Below are 17,851 nucleotides of genomic sequence, written 5' to 3' on the forward strand. Positions count from 1 at the left end.
GCTATGACCTGTCCGTCTTGGGTGGCCCTGCACGGCATAGCTCATAGCTTCATTGAATTACGCAAGCCCCTTCACCACGACAAGGCAGTAATCCATGAAGGGGTAAACCATCTTACCTCAGATCATTTCTATCATGTGTCCTGATAGATCTTTATTTTATCATTTATAAAACAGGTAATGTTTTATCTAGCAATTTTAACTGTTTCAGTGCAGGAATTATATCTTAAGACCGATAGCGCTAAAATTTAATATAAGAATCATAATTATTCTACTGTATGAAGTGCCCAATTTAATGTCATAAGGAAGGGATTTTCTGCCATTTTTTGTGGAACTATAATAATATTATGCCATTTAATATCCTTAATTTCACCTACTATCAAAATTATGCTTAGGAGTATCCAATCATATTAGATCCCTATATGGAAAAAGAGGTGCCAAATGTTTAAGCTGTCTTTTGAAAAGGCTGAGGAACTATTCTGATGCATGTGGATAATTGAGAAGGCCAAAAAATGTCCAAAAGAAATCAATATGTGCTTCAATTATATCAGTGTTTCTCAACCTTGGCAGCTTGAAGATATGTGGACTTCAAGCTTGCTGGCTGAGAAATTCTGGAAATTGAAGTCCACACATCTTCTAGCTGCCAAGGTTGAGGAAACGCTAAATTATATAAATCCTTTGATTATGCTGATTACATCAAGCTGTGGAATAAATTTAGAAAAAATAGGAGTTCCAAAATTTCTCATTATCCTCATGAGAAACCTGTATACAGTTCAGGAAGCTACATTATGGACAGAACATGGCAAAACAAAGTGGCTCCAGGTTGGGAAAGGAGTCAGACAAGGCTACATACTTTCCTCTTATTTATTCAACCTATATGCTGAATTAAGGGCAGGTGGATTGCAAAAGGATGAGGTTTTAAAATTGGACAAAATACCTCAATAACATGCATTACGCTGATAATACTATGGTAATAGCTGGAAATGCAAAGGATCTTCAAGGATTATTAATAAAGATTTAAGGATCAAAGTGAAAAACGGGACTAAAATTGAATAAAAAAGACCAAATTAATGACAATAGGTAGAACAATGAGCCCTAGAATTGATAATAAAGATATTTGAGTGGCAGATGGCTTCTATCTTTTAGGCTCAGCCATCAACAGTAAAGGAAGAAACAGTCAAGAAATACTCCTCACATAGCACATAGCCAGGAAGGCTTGGAAAAAATACTCTGATACTGCAATGTATCTCTTCATATATAGAACAGACTAATGCAAGCAATAGTACTCCTTATGCCTCTCTATGGAGGTGAAAGTTGGACTTTGAAGAAGAAGAATAGAAACTGTATTGATGACTTTGAAATTTGGTGCTGAAGAAGACTTCTGAGGATACCAAGCCAAGGAAATAAATTGATGGATCATCAAACAAACCAATCCATAGTTTTCAATAGAAGCACAAATGAGGTCAAATTATCCTTCTTTGGACAAATTATGTAAAGACATGAATGTGGAAAAAGGTGGAAGGAAAGAGAAGAGGATTACAAGTATTAATGAGGAGGGTCTGTTACACTGCCAATGGGTACTCTATTGGAAAACCTGAAAGATCAGAGTAGGAACAGTTCATTATGGAGAAAAATCTGTCTTTGTTGTTGCTAAAAATCAACACTGACTAGATGGCACATAATCAATCAATTTTAATTAAAGACAGCAATAACTGTAGAAAGGGGTGAATTCTCATTAATGTATCCTTATTAGATATATTTGCCAGGAGAAATAAAGTTACAAAACAAAGGAGCTTTTAACAGAGAAGTCAACAATTGCTCAACAATGAAATAAGTGGATTATTTCAAGAAATCCCCTTTTGAAAACCATAGGTTGTTATTTAAAGAGCCTGTCTAATGTGTGAATGTGAACACACCAAGAAGAATAGTCTATATTAGAAATAATCTCTACTTACAACCACAATGGCAGACTAATGCAAGCAATAGTATTCCCTATCACAGTCATATGCCGTGACAGTAAATTGTAAACTCATGTGACTGATGCAATTTTATGGCCTTTTTGTAGCAGTTGTTAAATTAACACTGTAGTTGTTAAACAGTGATTAACAACTATCAAAATTTAGCTATCAAAATTTCAGAACTGGGTCATAAGTACCCCCAGGGAAATCCATTGCAATTTTGAATAGTGACTAAGCAAGTGGTTGTAAGTCAAGGATTATCTGTATAGTTCATTGGGAGGGGTATTGTCTTGACAGTTCATTCTTATTGTCAGGGCTTTTTTGTCATAGAATGCTCAGAATGGAGTTCTGGCACCTTTTTGGGATGGAACCTTGTAGGATAGGCAAGGCAGGTTGTATGACATGTGTGAGTTCTGGCACCTTTTTCTTTTACAAAAAAAGCACTGCTTATTGTTATTTTGTTTTACATAACTTACACACATCTTTTATCATTCTGCATGAAATTGAATAGCATTGTCAACAATACAGTTGAACATGAAGGTAGGCAGGCTGACAGAAAGATTGGGAATAGTAACAGGGAAATGTTGGTAATAGCAAGAAGGAAGACTAGTAGCATGATCAGAGGCAGCTGTGGGTGTTCCTGAGAAGATGCAGGGGTGGGCTATGGGAGAAACACCTATGGCAACAGAGAAGAGATACCAAAAAGTTCAAGAAGGGGCATCCGAACGATAGATTCATTTAGGTACCATGCCTTCCCAATGAAACATAGCTCAAAATCTAACCTGATTCACAAATCTATTGGTTTGCTAATAAGAGGACTGATGTAAAATTCTCCCTAGATCCTACTATAATTCATTGCGCCAACTTTTTAATACTGTAGAAAATATAAAGTGGTGTGGCCCTGAACTTCATAATTTCACAAATACTAAAAAATGATATTTCACTTTACAAAAGCAGCCAGGTGCAATTGTTCAGTAATTGTTTTTATTCCAGAATATTATATTTATAATTTTACTCTAAGGATTCCATTAATGAGGTCATTATCAACAATGCAAACCACTGCCAAAAAAAACCCTTGGTTAAATGAAAGTCATGAATCTTTTTAACAGCATTGCTTGATCCTTACAATTGAATATGCCTAACTCCCTCTTCTTTCATTATGGACTGGCAAAGCTGAGCAAGATTTAATTGCAGAACACTGCAATAATATTATCTGGGATGCATCATTAGATATACCCAGGATAATATATAAGCAGTTATTGAAGACATTCTACCTCTTTAGGATTTCTTATATATGATGCTGAAAAAATGCTTCCAGTGCTTAATAACAGGAGCAAGTAGCTACTCACATGAAGTAGGAAGTGCAGCAAACACACAAAAAGTATTTAAGTTCTGAGGACAGAACACACTTGGGATTCATTCACATTTTTTTTCTTGGGAGCTCTTGCAATGAACTTCATTTGCTGAATTTAGATCAATTACAGTTTTTGTTCATAAATAAGTGGGATATTTATGCTTTTTGGCACCAGGGACTGGTTTCAGGAAGACAATTTTTCCATGGACTGGGGGAGGGGGGAGGGTTCAGGATAATTTAAGTGCATTATATTTATTCTACATTTTCTAAATAAACAAACAAATAAACAATGCACTTTATTTCTATTATTATTACATTGTACTAGATTATACCAGTGACTTTCTGCTTCTAAGAAAGTGGGGAGGAAAAGAGACAATCCTAAACTCAGCCTTCCAGCAAACCAAACCAAAGACCCAGCACATTGAGAGAGAGGGAGAGGGAGAGGGAGAGGGAGAGGGAGAGGGAGGGAAGGGGGAGAGAGAGAGAGAGTCCCTTGAAGACATAGTGCTTAAGGGGAAATGTAGCTTCTCCCCTCCCCCTCCCCCTCCCCCATTGCAAGCCTGGTAGGAGCACTCTTGGCTTGCAAACTTGAGAGCTGCACAAAGAAAGGTGCGTGAACACACACACACAAATACACACACCAAATTGAACCACGAAAAGCAGGCAGGAAATTGCCGAAACGTGAGGCACCTGGAGCAGCATCAAAACAAAAGCAAAAAAACTCAGCTATCTTAGAAAAGGTGCAAACGACAGAGAGATTCCCTTGAAGACGCAGTGTTTACAGTGAAAGGTAGCTTCTCCCTGCCCCTATTTGCACCCTGAGAAAGCACCCTCATAAACACATACCTTGGGAGGGGAATACCCTCCAACAAGGTTTTGGGGAAGCCACCGGTTGTAAGCTGGGCTGGCGCACCGTTGTCTTGCAAACTTGGAGACTTGTTTGAAGGGAGAATGGGCCCAGCTGGGGAGGGGGAAAGTGAGGAAGAAGAGGAGAAAGAAAAAGCAGGAAGAGGAAGGAGGAGGAGGAGGCAGAAGAAGAGATAGCACAAGAAGCAGGAGGAGGAAGAGGAGGAAGGACGCAGAGCTAAGATGTTGCAAGCCAATTGCAAGGGCAGCCTCTAAAGAACCTTTGCACTGAGCAAAATGGCTTCTGCCCTACCACTCTTCTGCCCTTCCCAGACCCCTGCTGTTGTGATTCAGCGTCAGCCTGTGGTTTCGGCAGCTGAGTCGGACAATTCTGAAGAGGAGGAGGAGGGGTTTGGAGAACCTTTGGTTGCAGAGGAAAGTTCTGATGCACCGCAGAGCTCTCAGCCAGGCCCCTCCCATCTTGTTCCTCCTCAGACCCAGTTGTGTGAGCCTGAAAGATTGGAAGAAGACAATCCACAGCTGGCTTTGTTCAGGGACGCTCAAAGCAGGAGGCAGACAAGCAGAATTGAACAAAGAAAAGCAATGAGGCACCTCAGGAGAAGGCAAAAAGAAGCCACACCTTGAGACTGCTGTTTAAAAGGGGAATGTGTGGGAGGTGCTGGTTGCTGAAGACAACTGTTTGAAGAGCTTCTGATATAGTCTCGGTCTTTATTTGTTTAACTCTGTTTTGAACTGTTTCGTTTAGTTTTTGCAAATAAATTTGGTTGGCTTTATTCCAGCCTATTAAATATAAAAAAGGGGTTGTCGCTGACATTCCAACAGGGCCGGTCGTAGGCTGGAACAGAACACCTGCAGACTTGCTGCATGCCTCCAGCTATGCGGCCCAGTTCCTAACTGACCAAGGCCGGGTACCGGTCCATGGACCAGGGGTTGAAGACCCCTGCTTTAAAGAGAGATTCATTCCTTCTCAAATCCTGAGAATATGAGGATATTTATATATGTGTGTGTGTATATATGTTTTGCTCTCAAAGGGCTCAACTTTTTTCCTCCTATAAATTCACTAAAATCAAATGTACATGTAATAGCTTGAAAGGCAGCAAATATTATAAACAATAGAAAGCTTGTAGCCATAACCAAGAGTGCTGTAAATGATAACATTTGTATTACGTTACTGTATTGTCAGATGAACATAATAGTAATTCATGATGATCCCTTTGCATTTTTTCTTCTCTGTACATATCGTGTTTGTCCAAAAATTAAGCTCTCTCCCAAAAGTAAGGCCCAACTGATTTTTGGGGTGAGACTAATATAAGCCTTCTTCCGAAAGTAAGCCCCACTCAAGAGCCTATGCAGACGGACAGCCGCTGATTCTGTCTAGTTTTACCATAGACACAAGTGGGACAAAAATGCTAGTGCCTCTGCAACGAAGCAAAGCCAATGGGGGAGGAGGATCTGACCCATGGTGTACCAGTTCCTTACTGCTGCCTGGCTTGTTCCACAGCCTCAATGGCAGTGGCATTGGGTGCGATGCGCGTGGTGGCAAAGGGCTGTGGCCAGCAGCAAACAACCATTTGCCACCTCGTGCATTGCACCCAATGCTGCAGCCATGAAGCTGTGGAACAAGCCGGATGGCGGTAAGGAACTGGTATATAGGCACATGGGTCAAATGGGGGGGATTCACCAAGCCTCATGGTAGCAGCATTGGGTGCAATGCGCACAGTAGCAAACAGCTGTTTGCCGCCAGCCACGGCCATTTGCCATCTTGTGCATCGTGCCCAATGCCGCTGCCATGAGGCTTGTTGGATCCCCCCATCTGACCTCCAATGTCTATAGTAACCCAACTCCCACTTTGCCCCAGCCCTAACAGGAGATGGGAGGCCCTAGGAAAAAAACTGGGAAAAGTTGGGTGGGGAAGAAACAGTTTTTTTCATTTGTAACCAAAGCAATTTGGAAACAAACGGGGAAAAACTTGTTTTTTCACAAGTTTTCTGGGTTTTTTCCAGGCCTTCCCATCTCTAACCAACAATGCCTAACCCCAATGCTAACCCACACTCCACCCAGGGCAACTGCAATGCTTAACCCCAACCCAAACCCACACTTGACCCATCGCAACCACAACCATGATGGTGATGTACAGCAACCATTTATTTATTCAAAAACAGTCATGTCATCTTCTGAAACATCTTCACACTCTCCCAAACATAAATTCCGGCCTTCACCTCTTGAGACTCCAATTCCTTTAAAATCATTGGCCCCAATCTCTCATGTCCAGCAATAGCAGTCTCCCTAAATGAACACTTCTTGTCCATGTAGCCTGCTTGTAGTGCATTGGCAACACAGCTGTCAGTGATTTTATCCCATGAATGCTTCACCCAAGGTACGACCTCTGGCAGGCTAGGCTTCACAAAGTTCCCATGCTGATTTCTCTCCATTCTGTGTTCAAGGTAGCCACCAATTTTCCTGTGCAAGTGGTCCTTGAATAGCTTGTTTATTGCAATATCTAGAGTCTAGAGATAGGCAGTCATTCCTGCAGGAATCATTATTTGGTCGATTCCTCTCTCTCCAAGGAACTTCTTCATACCTTTTGCACAATGAGTGCTGGCTGAATCCCAGACTAGCAGATCTCTTTGCCCACCTCGCAAAAGCAAGTGGCAGCATTAAATCAACCCATTTCCTTATCATAGCTTGTGAGCACCAGGCTTTTCCAGTTTCAAGAACATAAATCCTTGAAACATGTTCAATTTTATCTCTTTTGCCCTTACTGTAGAAATGATTAGAGGTGGGACTTTTGCTCCATCCAGATGAATTGCCAAAATGCAGGTAACACATGCACTTTCATAACCAGTGGAGGAAATGTAGATTGATGAGGCACCCCTCTGATCAATTGTTGTTTGAGATGCTTGGCCCATAAACACTGCAGTTTCATCCATGGCAATCATCTTTGACAACTGGTACTTTGAAAAGTCGATGCCACCAACAAAGGACTTGAATGAAAGTGTACGTTTAATAAGTTCAGCATCCTGCAGCTTGAACAGTGTTGTTGATCTTCTTAGAGAAAGTTCATATCGGTGAAGGAAGCCATCCAGCTAGTGTTGTGATGCTTTGAATTGTTCTGCGGATATTTCTAATTGTGGTGCCAGTGCAATAGCAAATGCTTGCACACAACCAAAGTCTTTGCTCTCCTGTCAGCAATCCAGTCACAGATGTTGTGTTCAAGTTCAGGAAATAATGGCTGCCTACCTGCTCCACACTTTCACTTCCTGGCATTTCCCTCATCCACCTTTTGGCTGACCTTGTACTCTGCTCACCATTTTTGGACCATACGGAAATCCAACCTGTTCTCTTTACAGAAAGCTGTAAGATTCTTGACCTGAGAGCCCTCCACGATCCCTTTCTTGAACTTGACAGAATAGAGAATTGGTGAAAGTGGTTACGAAACAAGTGGAGCAGGTTCCCCCTCACCTGTCCAATGACTTCCCTTTCATTCCCAAACTAGACTACTGGAGCTTTCAGCTGGTCCTCTTTGCAGTTCTGCCCACAGAACCACCAAAGCGTCAGATGGAGCACCGGAGCCTTGGGGAGGGAGGGTATTGAAGTGAGCGGGTGTCCTGCCATCAGCACCCATGGTGGCTGCCCCTTTCCCATGGAGCAGGAGAGCTTTCCACACCACTGCCCAGATGCCCTTGCTTCCCCCAGGAATTGCATTTCTTTGCTTACCTGATTTCCAGCCCCGTCCCATTTCTCCTTCACAATCCGCCGCCGCCACATGCAAGGAAACAAAAGACGTTTGTGGGGGGGGGAAGATCAATCAATCAATTCCAACTTTGCAAGGTCTTTTTTTTCCACCAGAAGTTGGAATTTATTGATTTACCTTTTTTTCCCCACAAACTTCTTTTGTTTCTCTGCACGTGGTGGCGGCAGATTGTGAAGGAGAAACAGGATGGGGCTGGAAGTCAGCTAAGCAAAGAAATGCAATTCCTGGGGGAAGCAAGAGCATCTGGTTGGTGGTGTGGCACCTCAATGGGGAAGAGGCAGTCGGCATGTGTGCTGAAGGCAGGATGCCCACTTGCTTCAGCACCCTCCCTCCCCAACGCTCCGGCGCTCCATCTGATGCTTTAGTCGTAGGCTGCTGCCTCTCCACTCACCTCTTAGGTGGGCCTGGCCAGGCCAGGAAGGTGGCCTCCCTAGATCCCTGGGGCAAAGCCCCCCCACTCCAGCTGGAGGAGCATCAGCCTGGCTGCCCCCACCTCGGCACCCAGCACAGCTGCCCTGGGGCTGCAGGTACTGGCCTGGCACAGGAAAGGCATGTGCCCCACTCACCTGCCTGTGGCAGTAAGCTGCATCTCCACCCCATGCACGGCCCTGCCCTGCCCCCACGCACTTGTGGCCTGCTGGTACCAGCAAAAAGTAAGCTCTACCCAAAAGTAAATCCTCGTGCTTACTTCAGAGTCCAAAAGAAAGTAAGACTGGGTCTTACTTTCAGGGAAACATGGTAGTTTTTCTGGAATGTATTTAAGGTTTCTATGATGCATGAGGGTTTGTTTTTTTTACATTTTGGCTAATAGTTTTGAATTGCTTTGAACTGTAGTATTCTAGAATTTCACAAGATGCCTTTCTGATTATGTCATAAATATATAATATCAGTGCTTAAGAAATATGTTAACATATGGTGTTGGAAGGGCAGCTAGATCAATCTTCCTAAACGTGTATATATGAGTAGTTGTTTGTTTAAAAGACTGGCAACAAATCTAAAATACCATCTCACCCCTCTAGGACAAGCCCATCCTACTCAACCTGGCAGAGAGGGCCTACTATGGATGCCGTTGGTCAAAGAACTCTGACCATCAGGATTCAGAAAAACAGACTTCTCTGCTGCAGTGCCCACTCTTTGAGAAATCCTAGCCTCTAGGATAAGATCTGCCCCACCCATCCTTCCACAGAAGCCTGAAGACATGGCTCTGCCAGTTGGCCTGGAGACCAAATGAGGGAGTCCTGAATGTGGCCACTGAATTGATGGCAGGCTTTACCTCCCACCTTGCTTTGTCCAGCTGTCCATCTTTTTGTTATCATATTGATCAATTCTCATTGTTTTCTTGTTCGTTTATTTTATTATTATATTATTTTACTTTTATTTTTTTACACTCTTTTCATTTCTCTCTTTTTATTGTTGTAAGCCACCTAGAGTAGTCCCATGGCGAGATAGGTGGTAAATAAATTTAACAAATAAATAAAAATAATTGTCACCAAATTTAAAAAACTTTAATTTAGTACATTTTAATATATTTTAATAGCTGCTATAGAGGAGGATTTTTTAAAAACCTTATACACACTAAGATTTTCTCATTGTGGTAAAGGACCATTTATTCTATCACCCATGTTCCCTTGCACTACTCATTTTATAAAAATGCACAGTTATACTTTATAATCATTTAAATTAACTTTTTATCTATAGTATAGTTGCTACTCTCTAGCTAACATAGTGGCTTTTTATGTGCTAAAATTCTCTGTTATGGTTTGCAGAATTCAACATTTGATCGTAACGACATTAGAGTTTCACCTGATTTTATTTTTGTTTTCATTCGGTATATGTTTTGTTGTCTATTTTTGGAATTCTGATTGTTGAATGGGAAAAAAAGGATTATTTTTGTTATTGCTGCTGGATGAGCTAGGATAGGCATTTTTTTCAGTTCTATAGCCAAAAATAGTGAAGGAGACAGGGAGGTGTTGCAATAACTATTTAGCTTAACTATTTGAAAATCTGTACGATAAAGTTGAAGAATGAATTTTATATTTGTATAATAACTGCTCTATGCTCATTTCAACCCACTTCTATGTGCATGAAGTCATAAGCAGCCAAGCAATGAGCATTCAATTTAGTATTTTTTGGCTTATACCATGCTACGCCTTGTTTGCCAGACTTAGAACACTGCTGTCACAATGGCAGTAAAAAGCAAAATCAGTTTAAAGAATAATCTGAGTCTTAATGGAGCAGTCCTAACAGGTAGGAGGGAAAGGTCTGACCAGGATATAAGGCTGCAGCATAGGTGGCTACTGAGTGTTGGCCAGACCTCGGCAGCCAAACAGCACTGACCAATCTCAGGCAGTAGAGTGAACGGTATGCATTTGACTGTGAACACAAAGTCCAGGAAGCAAGAGAGCATGACAGATGATTTCATTAATTTTTATACTCTTCTGACTTGCTTATCACTAAAATGGTATCCTAATTTCATCTTCTTCTGTTAGAGATTATTGCATATAAGGAACGTCTTCTAAATATCTTTGGTGTTGATAGTTGATGTACAGAATTTCCTTATATTCCTTCTATCTTTGCCTTATCTTCTCTGAAGCAGTTGTAGGAGTCTCTTGGTATCCTTTAGCATTTATCCGATTTCATTTTTGAAACCTCCTGATTTTTTAAATCTTTTGGAAAACTTTCTGTTACTGGTTCCATCTTTAATGTCTTTGCTGATGATATTGTAGTGATGTTTCTTGTCTCTTCTAACAGTGAATTGAAGTTCTTTGTCATGGTCCTGACAGCTTTGTTTGTCTTGGCTTTGTCTTCTTTTGCCTTCTTGGCAATTTTACATCATGTGTTTGATTTCTTCCATTTCTTGGTTTTTGGCAATCTTTTTTCACATTCTTCCTTTACAATTTATTTGATTATATTTCAGAGTTCCTCTGAAATAATTCCTGGTATTGAAGTCAAAAATTATGATCACATTCTCAAGATCATGTTGCAGAAAGTGGTTGACTCTTTTATTCCACTTTCGCTTAACTCAGAGCTTGCAGATGTGCAGTTTGTTATCTGCTTCACTATCAGCTTCTGGCCATCTCTTTGCTGTTCAACTTATTTATTCAACTTTCTTCTATCAATAATATAGTCAATTTTATTTTAGTGTGCTTCATTTGATGAAGCTAATTTATATTAGTGTTATTTTGGTTATTTGAAGAATGGTTAGTCATGAATAAATAGTGGAACGGCTGAAGCTGCTTCTGAAGCTATTCAGACCAATTATATTTTCTTTCTTACCATTGTCAATTTTAACTTGTTTTTCTATGTAGTGTTCTTGATAAAATACAGGATTGGTTTACCTTGCATTCTCCCACACAACATTAGTCATTGTCACTTATATTATCATTCACCTCCAATATCTTTCTATGCAATACAGTAGTGGTGAATAGTTGTAGCTTGGGTATAGGATGAGGGTGAAGGTTCATTCTCCAAGCTTGTTGGTTGGTTTCCGAATGTCTCATTACCAGGCTAGGTAACATCTTCATTGTGTGGGTTGGTTGTGGGTTGATGCTGTGTCCTATTGGCTGTGCAGTTGATTTGGATTCTGAGGAATACATAGGGTGGTTGTAGATCAATGTATCTGTTGATGGAATTGCTTATGGAGTGATAGCATGGCCAATGATTTTAGTGTTGCTCCAATTGAACTGTTTAGTGTTGGTGTAGGTAGCGATTAAGGATTTGGGATCGTGGCATTTGACTGCTAGCCAGTGTTTGTGGATCCTGGTTTTTAATTGACATGATGTTTGTCCCACATAGAAGTGGTTGTAATCGTTACAGTTGATTTTGTAGATTACATTGTTTCTTTCATCTTTGGTTCAATTACACAGCCGATAGGAGACAGCACCAACCCTGACCTGAAGTATCCTCCCCATCACAAGACCCATCACAAACCTGTCTCTGATGACTCACACCTGACCCATCACAAGACCTTCACTTGACAAACCCATACTTGAAGCCCTTATAAACAGAAGAGCACTGACACAGTCATCCCTTAAACGCTGCTGAAAATGTTACCTAGCCTGGTAATGAAACATTTGGAAACCAACCAACAAGTTTGGAGAACGAATCTTCACCTTCATCTTTTTATGTTGCTGCTGCCTGCTATATGCACCTCTTGCTTTATTTAGTATGACCATTAGGTCTTGGGCAACCTTTTGGAGAATATACAGTCTTGATGTATCTTCTCTATGTGCTTTCCTTGTCCCTCCCAAAAACATCTTCCCCTTTGCATACTTAGTCATTATAGCAAACCTATCTGTATTTGGCTGTAAACTGTATCTGAGTATCAAACCAAATTATGTTTCTAACTGCATAGTAGTATTGTGTACAGTAGAAATATAAAAATTTAGAAGCAGTAGATGAAAGAAAACTTAACTCTTTTTCTTTATTTCGGATTCAAGACTCTCCCCTAAGTGTTGTTCATTTATAAGTAGGTATAATGACAGAAGAGGTGAAATGACTGCATCTATTGTCATGGATCCTGACCTAGACAAAAAGGAAGGAAGCCATGTATTGATAAAACAAAAATAATGGGCAAAGGAAACCTTTTTGGTAAAGGAATAAGGGAGAAACTCCAGCTTTAGGTTAGGAACAGCTTAAGGTGGCTCAGGGAAAGATCAGACAACCAAAGTCGCTCTTTATGAGGGGAAGGTTTGCTGGTGGGTTTTTTTTGTTGTTGTTGTTATCTAAATATTTTCAAGCTATTACTAATATGGCCCTGAATAGATTTGTTAAACAAGACAAAGGCCTGTATATATAAAATGAAGGTATGAATGCATCACTCTGAACGTATGAAGTGAAACAGATTATGTACCAAAAAAAAGGATAATGCTTAGGCAAGGAGGTTCAGCAATTCATCATCCATTTATGTGTTTCTAAATTTACATAAAGCTAACATTACTTTTTGTCACTGTGCCTAAGTAAACTTTGGAATATATAAATGAATTATATTTTAGTTGATTTTTCTTCCTGGGATTTTTTTTCTTCTGTTAATCACTGCAAAATTGCATCTCATGAAGATGAAGGAACCTGCTTCTTTCCTGATTATAATGAGAGGCAGGTGTTAGCTGTCTCTGAGGAACAAACATGCAGTTCAGCTTGAAAATAATGGAAGCAGAAGCCAGAGGAAGCAAAATGTGTTATTAAACTTCCTGGCATTTCCTCTTCACCACCCCAACCCCCAATTAGAAGTGAACATCAGTACAATCTGCAAGTGGGGTTTTCTAAAGTAATCAATAGGCAGTCATTTTAGATGAATTTCTTCATTAAAAAATTAGACTGATTAATAGGGCTTTCCCTGATATTTGGGAAGACTTACAAATGGTCTCATAAGCTGCTGCCATGCTTGATAACACTGTAAGATTTGTAGAGAGTCACATTTTGTTCATTCCTTCATTTGTCCAAATCATAATTCCACTTGAGAAGAATTTCATAGGTATAAAAAGCCTTGTACCTTATGCCTATTAATATTAAGCAGAGAGAAACAATACAACTTATTATCCCTTTATTTGCTACAGTTAATGTAATCATACATTAATATTATAGGTTTGTTTGATTTTTTTTTTACAACCACAAAATGGCACCTTTCCCATTTTCCTAATTTCTTATTGCTTTTTCTAAATACTTTTGGCACTAAAATTAGAATGTGGCTGTTTATACACAAATATATTCTATTGGGTTCAGTGGGGATAACTTTCTAATACATTTTGATAAGTGTTGCTGGATATTGGTAGATAAAATAGGATAGTTTTTGGCATCTACAACAAAAAGAAAGTAGTGTGACATTCACTATGCTGCCAATGATGTCACCATGTAGCTACAATTTGAATGCTGTTAAATGTGAAATATTTATACTCTGTGACTTTTAAGGCTATCAGCTGATCAACTAAACATAAACATTCTGTAGACAAAGAGTTCCCAGGAACCTAAGAAACTGCCTATTAATGAGTCAGATGATTGATTTCAGAGAGTGCCATATAATCTACTCTTAGCCAGAAGTAAATGTCTACTTAATACAATTTATCCTTGAGCCTTCTAAAAGAAATGGCTAAAGGTTATATAGCAAAGGAAAATAATCCAGATTCACTTCTCTCCATTCTTCACACAGTAATTATTTTACCCTACCTAATATGACTGGTGCAGAAATGTAAGTGTCAGAAAAAATGGACGGCTGGTGTGACATGAACAAGTACTGCTATAGTCTGGCCTTATACATGTATATTGTGCAAATACAATTACAGTGGATTAATCTTTCAGATCTTCCTCAGGACTATCAAAACTGTATCTCTACATTTTCTATATTCTATGCTACCCTCTGGTAGCTGTCCAGATATTTGAAGATCGGAAATGGTAGTGTTATAATATTCCTTTTAATTAGCCCATAGTTTTCTATACCAAGTTCTTTGTGATAATCAAAGAGACAGCTGGGAACTGCTTGGCGAAGCCTCACCAGCACACCCAAGAAAGACAATAACTTAGTCTCACAATACTCTTAATGAACTTGATCAATGAAGGCTATTAAGATTATGCCAAAAAGAGATCAACTGACCCTGTCAACTGATCTCCAGCATGCTAGATTTAGTCCAAAACAGATTTGATTTTGCACAGGATGGAATAAATCCCATCAAATCAGCAACAGCCATCAATTTTCAGTTTAAGGGGAAACACAGTAATCTGGCTCATAGAGATTGATTTTGTCTTTGAAAACTCAAAATAGGATGGAGTCTCAATTAATAAAAAGAATAATTTTAAATTCAAAATAAGTGCCTTATATTTTTCTAGAAATAAAAGTTGCTTTTCTAATTTTTCTCCTTGTAGAGAAGACAATAATGTAATTTCATCACATCTACCCATAATTGGCAGGAAAAAAATATGAGTAGAAGTCTATGAATAAAAGATTAGATTGAACAAAGAATCAAAATAGTCAGGGGTGAAGTCCTGAGTTAAGATTAATGGTCCAGAGTTCAAATTCTCCAAAAATATAGTCTAATTAATGAAATTTCAAAGCCTACCTGACATTCCATGCCTTTCATCTTTTGGTTTTAAACCAGGCAATCTTTCTCTTCTAAAAATGACACATTTCAAGATTCTTCACCAAAGTAATTTCTGATATATGAATTACGGAAAAATATCATGAGCTTCAGTATTTGATTAAACACAGATCTTTGTCACAGGGAAGATTTATCTTTACTAATAAGGGAACAACCAATCACATCTTCAGCCAGACATCTTTGCCAGCGAACTGCAATCCAGATCTGAACTGATGAAATAAGCTTCAGAAGCAGCCAGGAACAATGTGACAAACTAGCAGTTTAGACTGTAATGTAAATTACCCTTAATGTGGAATTTTGTTCCCATGTCTCCTCTTTCATGTTTTTGGTTAAGACATAGGCATCTAATATTGAATAGAAGCTTTTAAATCTGTGCATTCCAGCACTTTCCTACATTAATCATCGTCCTTTACACTGCAATAACACTGGAATGTGAGTCTTACAGGACTTTGCTGTTATATTCTTTCTTTATTTCTTTCATTTGATTTATACTGCCTCTTGGTGATTTACAGTTGTAAAACATCAAATGAAAATTAATCCAGTCATGATAAAATTAAAATCAATAATTAAAAATGGCTAAAAGGCTTTTGTAAAATGAATAAAGAGATTGAGCCATTTAACTTAGTGGGTTACAAAGAATTGTGGCAGATAAAGAGAAAAAAGCTCAATACATTATGAGATGAGCCTATGGCACTGTAGCCTGCTAATATGATCTCAGTGATCAGGGATATGAGTTCGTATAGAATTCTTCCACTTAACTAGCACTTTCTTTTTGCTAAAACAAATTATAAATAGGTGCAATGCTATATTTTCACTACAGCATAGTTTCTTAGAAATCAACCTCATTGCTAAATTTGACATTAATTGAGATATTCACGTTAAATACAAAAGTCATATAAAGTGTGCTATGGTAGTCATATCTAAAAGTTACCGGTATGTGGCTCACAGTATTAAGGTCATTTTGTTGCAGGAAAAGACACACTGTTGTAGCAACCAAACCTGATAAAGGGTACTCCTGACTCTTGCAACCAGAGAGACAGTTGAATCCAGAAAAAGCCCCATGTGAACATCTGTTCTTTCTAGGATAATTGTAGCCCAGTTCAGAAGAACAATGTCTATTACCTCGGTGGAATACACCCATTCACAATGAACACCTCTGACATGTCTGAATTCAGTTTCAATTTACTATCCCTTTTTCAACCCACTACTAAATATAAATCAGGCAATCAGGGAAATTAAGGTATCTCTAATAACCTGTCACCTAGAAGTTACAAACCAAATTGGGTAAAGATCTAATGGATAAGTGATGGAATTTACTGCTCCAAACAATCAACCTATATATCTTTGGAAATCGCAAATTGATTCAGTCTAACAAAATGAGTCACCAAATCCTCCTATAATTAACTCTCCAACAATGGTGGTATCCAGACTGAACGGAATGTGAGAGGTTTTATTTGCAAAAAATAAAAAACAAAAAAATCATTAAAAGCATAACAACAAGCATCTGAAAGTTTTGTAATCAAACTCTGCGAGGTAGACAAGGAGAGTTAAATCCTACAAAGTAAGAAGACTGTGAACTTACAGTTTCCTTAAGTAGCATGTACAATAGAGGGGAAAAAACCTATTTTTCTGCTCAAATTATCATTGGCAATGTCTCCAAATAAATGTTATGCAGTGTCTTATTAGATTTAATTTTTTTCAAGTGTTTCCAAAATTCCAAATGTATAATTATACAGAATATTTGGGAATCCCTATGACGGATAGTAATAATTAAATTCAAATAAGGCATACATAAATATGGCTTTCTGTATTTTTCACTCAATTCAAATAGTCAGGCAAAGATTATTTTCATGGTTTACTATCCGTGACTTTTCAATATGTACAAAACTGTATACCATTTTTCATTAGCGGGCCTTATTAATACTTTGATGTTTGCAGAATCTATGAACTCTTCTGATTATTATTGTTCCAACCTTTTACAGTATGATATAACAATAAGAAGATTTCCTGGTTTCTCATAATATCCAAATTGTGCTCTAAGTATTGATTAGAAATTGGTATGTTAAACCAAATTGAAAATGTAGTTTACAATCACTGAAAATGTTCTGACCTTGCCTGTTTAACAGATTTATCTATAAGTGGGGAAAACTGTGGTAAAGATTGGAGAGCTTTTAATGAATGGCATCTACAATATGAATTCATACATTGCATCAAATGAAAATGTATTGGCTTGCTTTAGCCTAATAAAATCTGTCAGCAGTGCTAGCATGATTGGTAAATGGTTTCTTGCCTAGCATTATGTGGTTTTCATTTTTATTTATCTTAATAAATTTTACAGGAAGAAATAGAAAAAAACAAAAAATGGGAAATAAAATAGATGAAAAACTACAAAAAATACAGTTAACCAAGCTGATAACAATAAAAGATGTTTCTCCAAATCTCACATTTTCCTGAATTAAAATGTGGCAACAGAATGAAACTTAATCCTTGGAGTAATATCTGTTTGACTGACATGAGCTAATTATACAACTGGTTGTAAATTAATAATTAAACTTTCATATTTTCATGCTCTGTCTCTATTGGAAACAGTTTCTTTTCAGCAACCAAAATCACTGCCTATAATTAATGACAATTTTTATCTTTCATAAGGACCATTCCCGGCCATTGGGTTCCAGTCTCTTTGCCCAAGATTCCTGAGGGAAGGATTCTTAAATAACATTGCAGCCCCGCATCCTTTGTCAGGGGGAGGATCTTTACCCTCCAGGATTTTCTCCGGTAGGTATTCAATATAAATTTTCAAAGCACCCATTTTTAAGATATTTGGGGTCATGGG

At 38.6% G+C, this 17,851-nt stretch overlaps 1 protein-coding gene across 1 annotated transcript in view; it reads left to right on the top strand.

Annotated features, from left to right (window-relative positions):
* The window catches only part of EPHA6 (EPH receptor A6), a gene marked incomplete at both ends in the record, with an annotated part of 451,179 nt that overhangs the window by 351,871 nt on the left and 81,457 nt on the right, over positions 1 to 17,851 (top strand). The window contains one exon of the mRNA XM_083361258.1: positions 17,668 to 17,797. Coding sequence (XP_083217384.1) covers positions 17,668 to 17,797 — 130 coding nt within the window. The remainder of the gene's footprint in view (positions 1 to 17,667; positions 17,798 to 17,851) is intronic.

The sequence above is a fragment of the Vipera ursinii genome (assembly GCF_947247035.1).
Source record: "Vipera ursinii genome assembly, chromosome: 4".
NCBI classification, from domain to species: Eukaryota; Metazoa; Chordata; class Lepidosauria; order Squamata; family Viperidae; genus Vipera; species Vipera ursinii.